Source organism: Pan troglodytes, chromosome 17, assembly GCF_028858775.2.
Source record: "Pan troglodytes isolate AG18354 chromosome 17, NHGRI_mPanTro3-v2.0_pri, whole genome shotgun sequence".
In the NCBI taxonomy this organism is placed as follows: Eukaryota; Metazoa; Chordata; class Mammalia; order Primates; family Hominidae; genus Pan; species Pan troglodytes.
The window spans coordinates 79,187,667-79,206,500 of NC_072415.2; the positions used below are offsets into that span (position 1 = coordinate 79,187,667).

The 18,834-nt window shown below is 34.7% G+C and overlaps 1 protein-coding gene across 20 annotated transcripts in view; it reads left to right on the forward strand.

Moving 5' to 3' along the window:
- Positions 1 to 18,560, forward strand: part of CCDC102B (coiled-coil domain containing 102B) — a 428,597-nt gene extending 410,037 nt beyond the window's left edge. For all 20 annotated transcript variants that reach the window (XM_054671830.2, XM_063795831.1, XM_063795834.1 and 17 more), the window contains one exon: positions 18,458 to 18,560. In XM_054671830.2, coding sequence (XP_054527805.2) covers positions 18,458 to 18,545 — 88 coding nt within the window. In that variant the 3' untranslated portion in view covers positions 18,546 to 18,560. The remainder of the gene's footprint in view (positions 1 to 18,457) is intronic.
- The last annotated feature ends 274 nt before the right edge of the window (positions 18,561 to 18,834 follow it).

The window sequence follows — 18,834 nt, forward strand, 5'->3', positions numbered from 1 at the left end:
AACATTGATGAAAATATTATGTAATTCCTCATCCATATTTAAATATCATTTATTGTCCCAATAATATCTTTTATTGAAAACTTGTGTCCTGACTTGGAATTCAACACATCCAATATGTAATGGGCATGTCTACATAGTCACCCTTACTCTAGAATTTTGCTTGATCATCTTGACTTTTTTAAATATTGTAATTGCTCCACACGTTCTTGTCTGCTGCACAGATAAAACCAAGTCACTGAGACAGTGATTTTGCGGTAGAGAAATAATTTCATAATCTCAGAGCTAGCTGAGCAGAAAGATGGGCGTAATTATTCAAATCAGCCTCCCCAAAAGCTCAGAGGATCAGCTTTTACAAGAATAGTTTGGTGGGGAGGCAGGGTTGTAGAGAATGGGAAATGTTGGTGGTTGGGTTGGGGATAAACTCATAGTGGGTAAAAATTGTCTTCTTGCACTAAGTCACTTCCTGAGTGGGGTCACAAGAACAGATGAACCAGTTACTTGGATTGGATTACTTGTCCAAGTGGTGTCAGCTGGCTCTTCAGAATGAAGGGTCTGGAAAGTAACTCAAACACAATCTTAGGTTTTACAATAGTGATCTTATCTATAGCAGAAATTGGGGAAGTTACAAGTCTCGTAACCTTTAATTACATAACTCCTGAACCGTAATTTTAACTCTGTGGCAAATTTGTTGGTTTTACAAAGGCAGTTACTGTCCCTGAGCAAGGAGGGGGTTAGTTTTGGGAAGGGGCTGTTATCATATTTATAAAAATAGTTAAACTCATCTGGGCACAGTGGCTCATGCCTGTAATCCTAGCACTTTGGAAGGCTGAGGCAGGCGGATCACTTGAGGTCAGGAATTCAAGACCAGTCTGGTCAACATAGTGAGACCCTATCTCTACAAAAAGTGCAAAAATTAGCTGGGTGTGGTGGCACACACCTGTAGTCCCAGCTACTCGGGAGGCTGAGGCATGAGGATTGTCTGAACCTGGGAGGTGGAGGTTGCAGTGAGCTGAGATCGCACAACTGCATTCAGCCTGGGTGATGGAGTGAGATGCTCTCTCTCTCACAAAAAAAAAAAAAAAAAAAAAAAAAAAAACAAGCAAACAAACAAAAACAGTTAAACTAGAAACTAAACTCCCCCCATAGTTAGTTTAGCCTACTCCAGGAGTGAAAAACAGCAGCTTGGAGGTTAAAAGCAAGATAGAGTCTGTTAGATGTGATTTCTTTCACTTTAATAACATTTCTATGTCAGATTTCTCTCACCAACATAATTTTCACAAAAGCAGTTTCAATATTATAGGAGAGTTATTTATAAAGTGCTCCAGAATTTGAATCATTATTAAATTCAAGTTACACATTTTTGGCATGGATACAACTCAAATGATAGTGTGTCCTTCTTGGTACATGATATCAGGAGGTATATGATGTCCATTTGTCCCAGTCTTGGTAATGATAGATTTGATCGTTTGTTAAGATGTTGTAAACTGGGTTTCTTCTCCTTTAAATTATTATTTTTACATTTTAGTTAATAAATAATATCTAGGGAGATAGGTTCAATCTAAGTATTCTGTTTCTCATCAAAATTTTAGCTATTAGTGTAATTATTCAGTAATTATTTTCTAATTCTATCACTCCTTCTATACAATGTTATTCATTGGCACTCTAAGGATTTTTTTTTAATTTTCTCCCCATGGAGGGCATAAAGTCATTTTTATCTTTCTCAAAGACTGAAAAATTATTTTCCAAAATGGCTGTACAATTTTATACTTCCTCCAGCAATGTATGGCAGCTTCAGTTGCTGAACATTCTTATTAAAATGTGATATTATGATTCTTTTATTCATTTTAGCCCTTCTAGTGCTGGAAAAGTAATATCTCATGAGCTGGTTATATCTGCTATTATACTTGCCCACTAATTTTTTAATTGTGAGTATTGTAATTTTCAGTTCTAATATTTCCAGTTAATGCATTTGCCATTCTGTAACGTCTTAATGGTTTCCATATTTTTGTTGAAATTTGTAACTCTCAATTCTTTTGCAACTTGTAAGGTTGTATGGTGAAACCTCTACTATCTGAATCCTTGCAAATTTATTTTATTTGTCTGTTGTTTATGTGCCTTCTTATTTTTTTAAATTTTTTATCATTTACTTATTGTTTATGTGTCCTTCTTTGAGCAATTTATACAAAAATTCTAGAAACAATTTGAGGCTTACAATCACATTTACTTCTCCTTCAGAATGTTTTCTAAGCTATTTTATTGACAAGGCAAGAATTACCTCATTTAGTTCTTCTTTTACACTTTATTTGTCTTGCTCTTTTGCTCAGGTTTGACTGCAGCTATTTGCTGCTATTCACTGCTGATCTCAGCTATTCGCTGAAACGTCTGCCTCCTGGGCTCAAAAGATCCTCGTACCTCAGCTCCCGAGTAGCTGGGACTACAGGCACGCAACATCATGCCCAGCTTATTGGCTTATTTTATTTTATTTTATTTTATTTTATTTTATTTTATTTTATTTTATTTTATATAGACAGGGTTTTGTCATGTTGCCTAGGCTGGTCTCAAACTTCTGGGCTCAAGCAACCCACCCACCTCAGTCTCCCAAAGTGCTGAGATTACAGGCTTGAGCCAGTGTGCCCTCATCCTTTTACACTTTCAAGAAAAATGGAAGAAATGCTATGTTCTTTTTGTCTATATACATTTATATTACTGGAAACACCATGATGTCAAAGATATTGGCACACCACATTGGGGATAAAATAAATTTTTATTTTTTTAATTAATTTTATTTTTTATTTTAAGTTCCGGGGTACAGGTGCAGGATGTGCAGGTTTGTTACATAGGTAAATGTGTGCCATGGTGGTTTGCTGCACCTATCCACCCATCACCTAGGTATCAAGCCCAGCATGCATTAGCTATTTTTCCTAATGTTCTCCCCATTCTCCTCACCCCTTGACAGGCCCAGTGTGTGTTGTTCCCCTCCCTGTGTCCATATGTTCTCATTGTTCAGCTCCCACTTATAAGTGAGAACATGTGGTATTTGGTTTTCTGTTCCTATGTTAGTTTGCTAAGGATAATGGCTTCCAGCTCTATCCATGTCCCTGCAAAGGACATTATTTCTTTCCTTTTTATGGCCATATAGTATTTCATTGTGTATATGTACCATATTTTCTTCATCCAGTCTATCACTGATGGGCATTTAGGTTGATTCCATGTCTTTGTTATTGTGAGTAGTTTGCTATTGTGAGCAGTTTTGCAATGAACATAGATGTGCGTGTATCTTTGTACTAGAAAGATTTATATTCCTTTGGGTATATACCCAATAATGGGATTGCTGGGTCAAGTGGTATTTCTAGTTCCAGATCTTTAAGGAATCGCCACACCATCTTCCACAATGGTTGAACTAATTTACATTCCTACCAACAGTGTAAAAGTGTTCCTATTTCTGGAATTTATTTGAAAACTTACAGGAAACAGAATTCAAACATTTTGCTTGCATCTCATTCAATCAAAAGAACAACTGGGAGGTATCAGAGAAGTTTGATGTTTACACAAGCCAGTCATTTAAAAAATATTTTTAATATTTTTATTTTTAATTATTATGGATACATAATAATTGTATATATTTATGGGGTACATGCGAAATTTTGATACAGGAATAAAATGTGTAATGATCAAATTATAGCAATTGGAGTATTCATCACCTCAAGTATTTATCATTTCTTTGTGTTAAGGACATTTCAATTTCACTCTTTTACTGGGCTGAACTTTTAACTTTGTTTAAAATTTTACCAAGATTGAACTTGTAAGTTGTTTCTCCTTCAGCTTAGAATATCAGGAAAAAAAAGATATTATCTGTGCTGTTTTAAAAATCTCTAATTCATTTTTAGCCTTTTTTGTAGAAGGAATTAGAAATATTCTAATTTGACTATGATACAAAAATACATTTGAGTCTTATATTTCAGAATTATATTCTGATATACCCTTTAGGCATTATAGTAGAACTAAAGAACAGTTTTCTACCAAATTTGCTAACTTAATCCATATACACTGTGCCTTATCATAAGAGATAAGCCCACAGTCTAGAAGGACTAGTCTAGAAGGCCTGGACCAATGCTTCTCCCCTATAGCGTACACTCTTTCTGGCAGCCCCCTGGGGTGCAGTCTTGCTGACAAGTTTGAAAGAACCTACAGCTGTGTGTTGAGAAGGTCAGAATTTATATGACTGCCTTGCATCCTTATTTAGGGCAACCAAGAAAGTCACTGATTTCTAAAATTAAGAGGCTAAGAACAGCTTCAGTAATGTCACTATGTTTAGCTCTTGGAGCAGTTAAAACAAAAGCTATTTGTGTATCTGTAAAAACAGAAAATTCAGTAGTTCATGAACTGAAAAAAGTAGCATTAATTTTTTTAAGTGTTAGGATATCTTAAGTAAAAAAATCCCTTATTTTCTTTCCAATAGACATCTAAAGACAAACAATATCTCCAAAGGCAGGTAAATCCCCAGACATAGTAACATTCCTGTCCAGACGGAAGAGAGTTTCACTACAGGGGATTCTATGCATAATTTTATAGCTAAAGAAAATGTTTTGGTTAATAAATGATTGAGCAGGTTAATGAAGTTCCTGCTTGTCTGTCAAATTTGATGGTTTTTGCAGTTCTGACAACTATTTTTATAAGGCTGAGAAGGAAAAAAAAAAGGTCCCATTCTTCCAGAGCTACGGAAATAACACTGAAATCTAGATGATAGATTAAAATGAATTTGATGAAACACATCAAAAAAGACTTGATAATATGATGTACCACATAAGAACTGAAATGATGAAGCTTTTCTTTTTTTTATTTCCAAAATAGTTTTTTTCTACAATTGTTCTCATATCATTGAAAGTTATAATTATTTTCTTATGTGAAAGAGGTTTTTATATTTATTCCAAGTACCTTTCTGTCAGTTGTTTCACTAATCTTTACCATTAAGTGGAAATTTCTGAAGTTTTTATAGATAAGCTGAAACTATTTTTAATTTATAAGAGAGACAATGGAAGATAATTATACCTTACTCTGAAAATGCCTAATGTAGCAAGGTATTTTTCATGTGATAAATTTATATTCATGGGATGAACTATACATAGAGATACTTTAGGATAAGTTAATAAAAAATGTAAGTTACAGGAACAAAATGAAGGGAGACAGAAAATCTATATCATTCTTTTTTTATAGGTCTTATATCAGATACAAAGGAATATTGTTTTGATTGACAACAAAATTGTGCATATTCAATTTAACATGAAAATTAGTGACTAGGATATAAGTATCTATCTATTTTTTCATACATATCTAGATATTTCATCCCCATGGGTCATTAAACTTAGGCATCTTTAATGAGAAACTTACATACTTAAATAAAATTTAATATTTTATATACCTTTAACTAGTTTTGGCGTATAAGTTTGCGCACTTCCTACGTATTGAGCATGTCACAGGGTGCTTTATACAAATCTTATCCTAGGATCAGACTGAGAGAATTGGATAAGCAGCTTCTCTAGTACTGAAAAGATAAAAAAGCAAAGTCAGAGAGTAATTCCTCTTGGTACAAAAATAAAACAAAATTCTGTACTAGGTATATGCCAACAGTCTTGACATGTAAATAAAGACCAGAGATTTGAACTTGTCTTTCAGTTAGGATGTTAGACATATCTGGTGGGGAGGGAGGCAAGGGAGATGAAAGTCAACCCATTCATCTTATTTATTTTAGTTATTTAGCAAACCCATGTACATATAGTACTTAAAAATCTTCTGATAACTACTGTGCTTTATAAATACGAACTCATTTAACCTGTATAACAAAGATATGAGCCTACTAATAATATTATCCAGCATATTTTGCAGATGAGAACACTTAGGCACAGAGTTATAGGCTTCCCAAGATGACACAGCCAGTAAGTAGCAGAGATAAGATTTGAAATCAGGAACTATGGCTTTACCTTCTACCAACTCACTGTGCCGTGTCAGTTCTACAGAGTCAATTGGTAAATGTGTCAAGTTATATCTTTGCTTGCTCCTTTAAGATTGAGCCAATAAAACAGGATTACAGCGATGGATTTTAACTAGTTTTTTCTTGTTTTGTTATCAGAACACACACACACACACACACACACACACACACACATGACTGGCTAGTATATTAATTATTGAAGGTTACATAGCTAACAAATAACAAATAGCAAAGCCAGGATTTGTATCTAGTGAGTTAGGATGCTTTTTGGTTTTTGGTTTTTGGTTTGTTTGTGTGTGTGTGTGTGTTGTTTTGTTTTGTTTTGTTTGAGATGGGGTATCGCTCCTGTTGCTCAGGCTGGAGTGCAATGGTGCAATCTCGACTCACTGCAACCGCCGCCTCCCAGGTTCAAGAGATTCTCCTACCTCAGCCTCCAGAGTAGCTGGAACTACAGGTGTGCAACACGCCCGGCTAATTTTTTGTATTTTTAGTAGAGATGGGGTTTCCCCATGTTGCCCAGGCTGGTCTTGAACTCCTGACCTCAGGTAATCCACTGCCTGGGACTCCCAGAGTCCTGGGATTATAGGCGTGAGCCACCGCGCCCAGCCAGGATGTTTCTTACAATGTAGAATTAACTGCTTGACTTTACTGCCTTAAAGCAAATAAAGTATTCCCCAATGAAAAATAGATTATTTTCTTAAAATATAGAAGAAAATCTTTTAGGACTAAAAATAAGTAAATAAATAAAAGTACATGTTAAAACAAATGTGAACAAAAATAATACCCACAAATACAAAGAAAAGTATAGACAAATATCATTTCACTGTAATAGAGGCAAATGTAATAGATGCAAGTAATAGATACAGAATAGATACAGAGATGCATAAAATAGGTGTAAATAATAGATACAGTGCAACCAAATTTCATCTAGCTGTGCTTTAAAATAGTAATATGACTTGGACACAGAGGGCTTATTTATGTAAGTCATGAATAGTTAAAGATAATGCTAAGCTACATTAAGAATTAAAGGGGGAAACAAATAATACAACTTTATGCATTAATAGCATTGGTTCTCACTCAGAAGCATAATATTGAGTGAAAGAACATTGTCTCAGAAGATAAACACAACGTGTTTCCCGGTTATATGGTGTCTAAAATACAACAAACTGGATAGAGTTTTAATGTGGAGGCCAGGCCCGGTGGCTCATGCCTGTGCCAGTACTTTGGAAGGCCACGGTGGGCGCATCACCAGGTCAGGAGATTGAGACCATCCTGGCCAACATGGTGAAACCCCGTCTCTACTAAAAATACAAAAATGAGCCGAGCGTGGTGGCACGTGCCTGTAATCCCAGCTACTCAGGAGGCTGAGGCAGGAGAATCTCTTGAACCCGGGAGTTGGAGGTTGCAGTGAGCTGAGATCGCACCACTGCACTCTAGCCTGGCGACAGAGGGAGACTCTGTCTCAAAAAAAAAAAAATGTGGAATAGATAATTGGACAATGAGGAAGACAGAAATTGTGAGGAGTAATTGGCACAAGTTTGAGGATGGTGGTTAATTCTGGGCATAGGGGAAAAAAGAGGTGGTCAGTGGAAGCTGCACTTAATGGTCTGTGCCTTAGCTTGGTGGTAAGTGCACAGCTATCTATTTTATTGTTGCTCTTTACATTATTAACATCTTTTACACACTTCTGTATATTAGTTATATTTCACAGCAATTTTTTTAATGTTGAGATTCTAAATGAGATTGTAGCTAAAAGATTGTTCATGTAAAACCATCACTCTGGCTACTAAGGCAAGAATCCATGGTAAAATATCAAGAATGTATACATAAAATGGGTAGGGTACTTGTATTACTGTGTTATCATGTTCCTAATAAACACATATCCAATCCTGGGCAGTTTATAAAGGAGTTTAATTAACTCACAGTTCCACATGGCTGGGGAGGCTTCAGAATCATGGCGGAAGGTGAATGAGGAGCAAAGTCACGTTTTACATGGCGGCAGGCAAGAGAGCTTCCGTAGGGGAAACTCCACTTTATAAAACTATCAGATCTTCTGAGACTTACTCACTATCACAAGAACAGCATGAGAAAGACAGCTCCCAAGATTCAATTACCTCCCACTGGATCCCTCCCACGACATGTAGGAATTATGGCAGCTACAATTCAAGATGATATTTGGATGTGGACACAGACAAACCATATCAGTACTCTTGCTAATGTCTCGATGCAGAATCAGGTCATTTAGACAATGTTAAGTACAGTGGGGTGTAAGAGACATGGATGGATTAGGGAGTGCCTTAGAGATGGAGCAAGAGAAGAAGAACGGGGTGGGTAAAATAGTGAGAAACAGTGGAAAGTCAAGGGTATCTGATAGGTTTCTATGTTGAATCACATGATGGACACCCATGTCCTTTATTAAGCATGGAAACCATGCACATGGAGTCAAGATGTTCATGAATAAGGACAAATGTCATGATCTCTGTGGTAAACATACCCAATCTGGTTAGGTTTGACTTACTTCTACCTACGTGGAAATGCGAAAAAGGCAGATAAAGGCTGGGTCTCAGGAGAAAGGACTGACTTAGGTGTATTTTTAGGGTCATCAGCATATATTCAGCAAATGTATTTGTGGCTTAAGAAGAGATTGCATAGTTTAAAGTGAAAAGAGAAGATATTCTCTGTGGAAGTCCTGAAGAGGCAAATTGAGAAGGTCTGGGCAGAAAAATAACACTGAGGAGACGTGCTAGAAAATTGGAAGAAAGAACCCAAGGAGGTGTTTCTACCATGAGGAAACAATAGATATTGCCTTGAGTCACCAGAACTCACTTTTGCTTATTACATTATTTGTTTGATAAAAAACAAAATCAAATCTATGGGATCCTAAGGTGAGGCTGACACAACCCAGTGGTTTTACAAAAGGAGAATCACATAGTGACACTGTTTTAAAATAGTGAACTCTATCGCTGACAATTTAAGATAAAGCATTAAATAAATTCACTTTATAAATGTATAAAGATAAGCATCAGCTATTTATTTACTAGTCAAAAATTTTAATGTAATAAAAAGTAATTAGTTGCATAGAACTTTTATGAAGCTTTTCAGTTCTAGCAAGCATCAACAGATATGCTTCATTTTACAATATGCCCATGGTACATTGAAAACATTTTTATCATAGAACTGTATATGAAGTCCTAAAATTTCAACATGTACACTTGTTGCTGACATTGTGGAATAGTAAGCAGGAGTCGTCCCATCATTCTCCTTTCAAACATGAATCCCCAAATATTTGGATGTGAAAATGAGATGGCCTCAAGAGAGAAAAAAAATAAGTGATAATTGAAAACTGCATCCATGAACTGAGATATTATTTTGTGCCAAACATTTCTTCTTTTAAAAAATTCTGCAACCTGAATATATTCCTGTATTACAGATAGGACTAATGAAGCTCATATTATTTAAATAACATTTTAAAGGTCACAGACCTCTAAATGATTATTTAGAACTGAATCTATATTCTAACGACAGGTTCGTGATAATTGAAGAGATAATGTTTTTTCTGCAAGCAGGCTTATTCAAAAATATTCTTACCAAAGTATAAAATTCCACCATTTTCATAATATTAATCTATGTACCGTAAGCTTATTTTGTTTTCTTTTTTTATACAGACTCATTTCTTAGTAAAATAATTGTGCAGCTTATCCAAAAGCTGTCTGCCATTCTATTCACAGAATGAGTCTGAATTCCTTTGTGTAATATTTTGTATTATTCATTCATGATATCAGAGCTCTCTTCTGTATAAACAATGAACCATGGATTTCAATTTTGAAACAATGTTAATTATTAATAGGATTTAACTCTGTCTACTTTATGGGCACACACAGATTTCTACAAGGCAAAAATGTTCCAGGCAGCAAAAATAAGCGAAATAAATCAAATATTTCAGGAAAATGCAATGTGTTCTTTATTCTTTAGAAAATATGGCAGGTTTCAATGATTATGGTTATTTTTATAATCACTTTTATTTACATTATAGCAAAGTCCATGTGTTTATTCATTCCGTAAATAATAAAGCCCTGTCTTTTTACTGAGGATGTTCAAATCCCTTCCCCAATCTAGTCTTGATCTTCTTCCACAGTCTTTTCTTTCATCACTGTCATCCATTTGTTTTATGCTGTAGGTACTTTGAACTCATCAATATGCCTTATATATTTAATGTCTTTACTGACCAATGATTCTTTTTCTGGCAAGTTATCACTACAATAAGCCCCCTAGTCTCTAAGTCTCTCCTTTTCCTTCTACTTCAATGTTGTAAATGCTATCTGGTAAATTGCTGTTTGTTTTTTCATGTCCAACTGAAATATGCAGTCCTTCCTTACAGCACTTTCTTCAAACTTCCATGATGCTCTCTTGTTCTTGAATTGAATATTCTTTGCTCAGAGCTTCTAGGAGGCTTGCCCATTTCTTCTCTCCTAACATTTGTTGCAACAGATGTTGTTAGCTAGGTAGGTCCCAGTCTTCACCATCAGGTCCTTCCCACTTTGCATTCTTGGCACATATGCCAGTGGTTAGGAAGAAAATAAATGTGGTGAACTGAGGTACATGTACACAACTGTCAGTGGAAAGTCCTGTGACCTAGATGTTGATATTTGCGAATATACTAAACAATGCAGGTGTGTGCCTATGATTCCATGTACCACCAAAGATTTCTAGCATTTACAAGAAAATAAAATCATAGTAAGTTCTAGGGGAAATCTGAGCAGAGTTTTTAAACCCTGACATTTTTATTTTCATCATTTTTTATTTTTATTTTATTTTATCATTTTATTTATCATTTTTATTTTATTTTATTTTTATTTTATTCATCTAATTTTTTCTCTAAAATTAGATGAATAAAATGTATAATTTAATTGGGATCTATGTCTATATTTATTTCCTAAATATTATGCATGCGTTCCATCTTAATTTGTGAAATAATGGTAGTTCTGCTTTTGGTGATCATGGAGTGTCTTGTTGAAGACCAACTCCCCCATTGATAAAAACTTGAACATATGGGCAAATACAAACACATCCTTTTAAAAGTGTGGAAGGGCTGCCAAGGTACCCAAGACTCAGGAGGGCAGAATTCTGGTGTATAACAAACAACAATATGATAATTCTAGTAGTCTTTGGAATGGATTAATATGTTCAGTAAGATAGATTAAAGATGGATAATGTCATCAGGGAATCAGTATATACTTAAAATGCAGTGGAAATTATAGAATAAAGAGATAACAACTGAAATGAATAACTCCTTTGTGGCTTTAACAACAGATTATAAACAACAGAAGTGAGTATTAGAGAAATAGAAGAGAGGTCAAACACATGACTAAGAATAGCACATTAAAAACAGGACAGAAAATGTTAATTGTATAATGAGACAAATAAGACATGTTGCAAATGTCTGAAAAGTTAATTGGTGCACAAAAGAGAGGGAAAAATAATTTGAATCAATGTTTGAAGAGATATTTACCAAGAAACTTCAAGTCATAGTTTCAATAAGACATGAATCCCAAACAGGCACACAAAGAAAATCACACAGTGAAAATGCTGAATATTTATAACAAATATAAATATTCTTAAAATGAGAGAAAAAGACATATTGCCTTTCAAAGTAGTAATAAAAATTATATTGAATTTTCACCAAATTAATGGAAAAATAACACTAACTTTTATTTAATACACAGGAATAAATTTAATAAAATATATGCAGAAGTCTACATTAAAAATATAAAATATTATTAAGAAAATATTAAATCAATTTAAACATTTCTGGATGGGGCAAATTTTGTCTGTAGATGCAATGCAATCTTAATTAAAAGCTCAGCATATTTTAAAATAGATACCATTTAAATTATTTCAAAATATTTTGAGAAATTTAAAAATATATAAAACTACCAAAGGAAACTGAAGAAGAATAGTAATGATGCATCTAGTTTACCTGATATGCAGAACTAATGTTACCAAATGTCAAGATACATTTATAGTTAAAGTAACTAAGGCAGTGTAGTATTGGCAATAAGATAGACAAACCAACGGAACATAGTGGCAAGTATAAACAGAGTTACACACTGATCTAAACACTGGATTTATGAAAAAAGAAAGGTGAAGATCAGTCAGCAGGTAAAGGACAGACTTCTCAATAAATGTTGCCAGTGCATTTGGATGTACATGAGAATAAAAATATATCTTGTCTCCTATTTTCTTCAATATACCTAACATTCCAGATGGATTGTTGATTTCAGTTGGAGGGATATTAAACAAATAAAAGCTTCTACATGAAACATGAGGGAGTATTTTTCTCTATTTGTAGTTTCAAGAATTTTCTTCAACAGGAGATTAAATGTACTAAGATTAAAAGAAAATTCTATAAATTTGACCTTCAAAATTAAGAAATTCTGTTCATCAAGGGACCCCATTAAAGAGAAGAAAATTTTTTAAAGTAAAAAATCAAGGCAGTGGCACAGGTATTTGTTGTATATATAGCCAACAAATAATTTGATATATATATAGAATATAAAATGATTATATATAGATACATGTTACATATAATTATATAATGCTGCATATAACCATATACATATAACCATACATAAATTTATTTGCCTATCTACCTTTATCTACTTACCTATATATTAGATTTCTACAGATTAGTAAGAAAAACAATTTAAGAAAAGAAATATAACTCAATAGATAAATTGGCTAAAAAATAAGGAGGCACTTCAAAAGAGAACATATTGAATGTCTTCAAATGACCAATAAATATATGAAAAGACACTCAAACTCAGCCATTAGGTAAGTTAAATTCATAAGAAAAATACAACAAAAATGCAACCAAAAATGACTAAATGTAAAAGAATATACATGTCAACACAGAGTCACTGTAAATCTTATGCACTGCTGTTGAAATGTAAATTGGTATAACCATTTTAGATGTCTGAATCTGAATGTTAAATCTGAACTATTAAATCTGAACTATTAAATCTGAACTAACACATAGCCTAAGACCCAGGAATTGTACTTCTGGTTACATATGCACAAAAATACATATTATACGTATCAAAAGACATATATGAAAGAGAAGATTATAACAGCAAATGCTAAGAACAGAACACACCCCTAATGCTTATAAAGATAGAATGGTGAATACATTTTGGTTTCTTCATACAATGGAATAATAATTAAATTAAAATATAGAAAGTCTTTTACATGCAACATGATGAATCTTGAGTAGTATTCTACTTAAGATGAGAGATGTGAAAGCAGACACGTGTATGACATATAAACAAGGTCAAAAATCAGCAAAATTTATATCTAATGTTAAAATGCATGGTGGTGGTTCCCTCCTGGAAGAAGAGAAAGAAGAAAGAGTCACCTAGGAGAAGGTAGGAAGCATAGGAAGCATGACCTGTGGCGCTGAAAATATTCTATTTCGTGGTCTAGATGGTGTTTATGTGGTTAAAAGTCTTTGAGCTGGGCTGGGCGCAATGGCTCATGCCTGTAATCCCAGCACTTTGGGAGGCAGAGGCAGGCAGATCACGAGGTCAAGAGATCGAGACCATCCTGGCCAACATGGTGAAACCCCGTCTCTACTAAAAATACAAAAATTAGCTGGGAGTGGTGGTGCGGTAGTCCCATCTACTCGGGTGGCTGAAGCAGGAGAATCTCTTGAACCCGGGAGACGGAGGTTGCAGTGAGCCGAGATCACACCATTGCACTCCAGGCTGGCCACAGAGCAAGACTCCATCTCAAAACAAACAAATAAACAAATGAAAATTCTTTGAGCTATACAGCTATGTCTGCTTTTGTGTTTATATATGTCATACTTGCAAAAATTATTAAAATATGAAGATATGAAGTCCTTGGCATTCTGCGTCTCACAGAAATATAGGATTGGTTTTCAGGATTTAAATACAAGCAATCTTTTAAAAGTCTTTTAAGTAATTAACTGAAAGGACAGTCTAAATGAGGTATAATTAAGTCAAATATATTGCGGAAAAAGAGTTGTTGTAGCTGCTGTTGTACTGGATGAAGACCTCTATATGTTCAAAAGTATTATTTATTTAAATGTTGTGGAAGTGGTTTGAAACATCAAACAGTACAGTTGCTACACTAGGAAAATAACGTAGGCAATTCTCTTTCAGCATATTTTCCTAAATGTCTAAGGATTTATTTTCAGTTGTAATGTAGTGAAATTTTTGTTAAATGGAATTTGATTTTTTAGTACACTATTTTTATATTAAAGATGAAGTTGATTTGTCATTATTTCATCCATATGTTTCTCTTTCTTTGATGAGACAAAATCTACAATTTCAGTATGTGTATTTTTCATGTCTGCAAAATGGGTATATTACTACAAGTTCAAAAACTAACATAAAACAGAATGGAAAATCATGGATATTTCAAATATTAAACAATGTCACCATGGATAATTTTATGAAATTGGATCCATCCACAATATTTTCTATTATCAAGGACTGACAATCATGGAAGAATAATTGTCCATGTATTATTTCCCTTGGACACTGAATTTACTAATTTATGATATAATTTTAGTATGGGGAAGTGCTAGAGACAACTTGTGTTAAACTTTCTTCCAAATCTAAGATTCTTTCATTAGAGTGTGTATCCTCTTCTCCCCCTCTTCCTCCTCTTCCTGCCCCTCTTCTTCTTCCTTGTCTTTTGGTTTTGGGCATTACTTCTATTGGAATAGCACTGTCTTACAGAGCATACAGAGCATGCAACTTGTAACATAAACTAGCCCTGAGATGAAGATTCCTCTCCCATTTTGTATGCTGGAAAATTCTTACATAAGAGATAATGGTATAAGTTTTATAAGATTAGATAATAAAATCTAGCCTTTCTCTTGGTACAAACATTTATATTCATTTTTTAAACCAAAAAAAAAAAAAAAACCATATATTTAAATAAGCACCTTGAAATTTATTTTTCTGAAAATCTTCCTAACAATGTGTGTCAGGTAAATGGTAAATGAGGTGTAAAGTAGTTCTCAAAACTGTCAATTTCTCAGTGAGGCATGTGCAGTAGAAGAGTGTTATTACTTCACCCATGCAACTTTGTTACAGGAAATTAGAAGAGCTAGGTCACTTTAGCTGTTTAACACCTGAATTTCATTTTGTGATAAATCCTTTACTCTTCTTGAATCTCACCTGGTGCACAGGTAATGCAAGGAGCAGAAGACTTACTACTTGGAGAAACCGTTATTTTCTATTGGTGCAATAATGAATTACGACAGTAACAAATTACTCCAGATTTAGCATCTTAAAACAAAATTGTATTATCTCACAGTTCTGGAGGTGAGAATTCCAATGGTTGTCCCTGGGCTTCACTTAAGATGTTGGCAGGGCTGACTGCTTTCTGGAATATATAAGTAGGATCCTTTTCCTTGCCTTTTTTGACTTCTAGAAGCTATCTACATTCCCAGGCTCATGGCTTCCTTCCGTCACCTCCAAAGACAATAATTCTGCATCAGTCTAATCCCATCTCTATTATCAAATCTCTCTGACTAGAGCTGGAAAGGCTCTCTACTTTTCAAGAATTCATGTCATTAGATTGAGCCCACCTAGTTAATCCAGGATAATCTCCCATATATAGGTTCTTAACTTTAATCCTATCTGCAAAGCCTCTTTTTCAGGTAAGATATTTCAGGTAAGTATATGTTTTTCAGGTAAGAATATGTTTCAGGTAACATATTCATTGGGTATAAAGATTAGGATGTAGACATCTTTGGGAGTGGGGGGACATTATTCTGTCTACCACAATAAGAAAGTGTTTCAATGTGTTAGTTAAGTATTGGGGTTCCTTTGAAGATGAAGGAACACATTAATTATGCAAATTTTTAAAATACTCATGTGAAGGCAGTATCTAGGGCACCAAGTATCTCGGGCAGTATCTAGGGCACATGACCAGTCAAACTTCATGTATAATGAACAAAACAACACTGAAGTGGTGTTATTACTTAGCAGGAAGAAAAGGCCATTCAGATTTTTATTCTTTAGTGTATATTACCCAGCGGTGATGTCTTTTGCTTGCCTCCCAATGTGTGAATTCCTTTCATGTATGTAGGTATTTGTGATCATGAAGACTGTTGATGAAAGACTATAATGAAGACTGTTTCCCACCTTTCCTTATACACTGTAAGTCCCCCTCTCTACTCCCTGGCAGGCAGATTATGGCCATATAATCTACACTCTGCCAGTCCAATGTGCCCATGCCAAATGCCTGTTGGCCAGTTCACTGGTAATGTATCAGTGCCCTCAGATAAGTTCTGCATCATGACCTGAATGTGGGTCCTACAGCCCAGTATCCCTTGTGTGTGTGTGTGTGTGTGTGTGTGTGTGTGTGTGTGTGTGTGTGTGTGGTTTGTTCTCTACACTGCTGATTCTAAGAGCCATCTGATATCCTTAAATAAATTGCATCCCTGACTACACAAGCCAGCATAAGGAACTGCTATTTACAAACAAGAATGCATATCTGAGCCTGTGTCTTCTTGTTCCCAAACTCAAGGAAATAAATGATTTAGCAGAAACTAATAAAAAACTTGGATCTACTGATATTTTAATCTGTCTTGAGTATGTATTTTGTTATTTTAATCACCAAAAATCTGGTAAGGGAATTATGTTACAGAGAGAATTTAATAACTGTTTCAAATGCCTCATGTTCTCACTTATTCGTAGGAGCTAAACGATGGGTACACATGGATGTACAGAGTGGAATGATGGACATTGGAGACTGTAAAATTTAGGAGAGTAGGATGGAGGTGATAGATGAGAAATTACCCATTGGGTACAACTTAACCGATTCAGGTGATGATTACACTAAAAGTCCAGACTTCACCACAACACAATTTATTCATATAACAAGAATGCACTTGTAGCCCCCAAATCTATAAATAGTTTGAAAGGAAAAAAAATAGCTTGTAAGTTAGAGGTTATGTATGTATGATTATTTTTAAAGTAAAACATGAGTCCAGATATTAAAACCCTTGGTATCATGGTGCATTAAATTAAAGGAAAGTAAGTATGCTGGTTTGATTTTTATATCTAACAATGAAATGAATTAATAAAAATAACTCCACTTGAAAGTCAGATTGCTATATTTTAGACAGCCGGGAGAATGGAGACACTGCTAATACTGATTTTTTTGAGCACAGTGTAAGTGCAGCATAAGAAATTCTCTTGGTGATGGATGACATGCAAACTGAATAGCAATTTTAAATATTGTATTAGAGAAAATCATAGAAAGGTACCCTTACTATTTAATTGCTATTTCAAGTGGTTGTTTGCTTGTTTCTTTTTGTTTCCACCCCATGCCCCATAAATGTTTCCATAAGTTGACTAAGTCTGTACTCATTAGCACATGAACCAGGGACTCCAGTTCCTCAGTGTAGTGGGTGTCCCAGTCTAAAATAAAGTATTTTTAAAGAAGGTGGTGAAAAAGGGAGCAGAGGTAGATAGTGAAATACCATGTTTGAAACTATAAAACATGTCAAATTTGTCAAGTTTGAATAAAAGTAACTTCATTTGTATGTTTATATTTTTAAGGCAAATGAGAAACACATCTACAATTAGAGTCATCAACACTAGTCCTACCAAAGCAGTGTAAGCTTCTTATCTGGGCTTTTAAATGTGTGGCCAAATGGTTAAGTCCGGTGACAGAATAACAGTTGATCAGTCAAAATCTGATACTGTTACTTAGGTATGCCAACGATGCTAAGAAGAATATGTGCAAAAGTAAAGAGGAGAGAAATCAGAAAGATTTAAGTGAAGAGAATGATCTGCTCAAGATGGTGGTGAATAGGACACCAACAAGTAGATGTGTAATGTAGCATGAAGAGCACAAGTGGGTTGATTTGAAAATCTAGAAGAATTAATATTCAAAACAGGGGTGGAGTGGACAGTAGTCTAGAAAACACAACTTTTGGAATTAAATGTTAAAAGAATAATTCTATTTTAGAAAGTAGGAAGGGGTCAGTTGACCATTGTGCAGTCAATACTACCAATAGAAGTTGTCTTTTTTTCAGTGAGTTTTCCCATTGATGTTTGATCATTAACCCATTTTAAAGTGGGTCATTTTCTGCATCACAGTTCAGTGACTGTCAATGATTCTCAAGCTGTCACCACGCACTTAATAGGAAACAATTTCGTTAGACCAGACATGTGAGCAGTAAGTTGATATAGTCTGAACTGAAATATAGAATGAGAAGGTGACATGGCTGGGCTCTATGTTTCCACCCAAATTGTATGTGAAATTGTAATCACCACATGTTGAAGGAGGAGCCTGGTGGAAGGTAATTGGATCATGGGGGTGATTTCTAATGGTATAATACCATCCCCTTGGTGCTGTCTCATGATAGAGTTCTCACGAGAACTGGTTGTTTAAACGTGTGTGGTACCTTCCCCTTCTCTCTAGCTCTCTCTCTTGCCACGATGAGAAGAAGGTCCTTGCTTCCCCTTTGCTTTCCGCTGTGACTGTTAAGTTTCCTGTGGCTTCCTGTTAAACCCCAAAAATGGTGAGTAAACCTCTTTTTTTTCATAAATTACCTAGTCTCAGGTAGTTCTTTCTATCAGTGTGAAAATGCACTAATATAGAAGGATAACTTGAATTTTTAAAAAACAGACTTGCTTATATAGTTTTATTAATTTAATGATGTGGGATAACCCTTCAGGGGTTTCATCTCTGTGAAGTCTCAGGAAACTTAGAATGTCTCAAGTCCCTTAGGGAACCAATGAAAATAGATTAATTTGGTGCCTAATTTCCATGACTATATGAAGATAATTATTTATAAA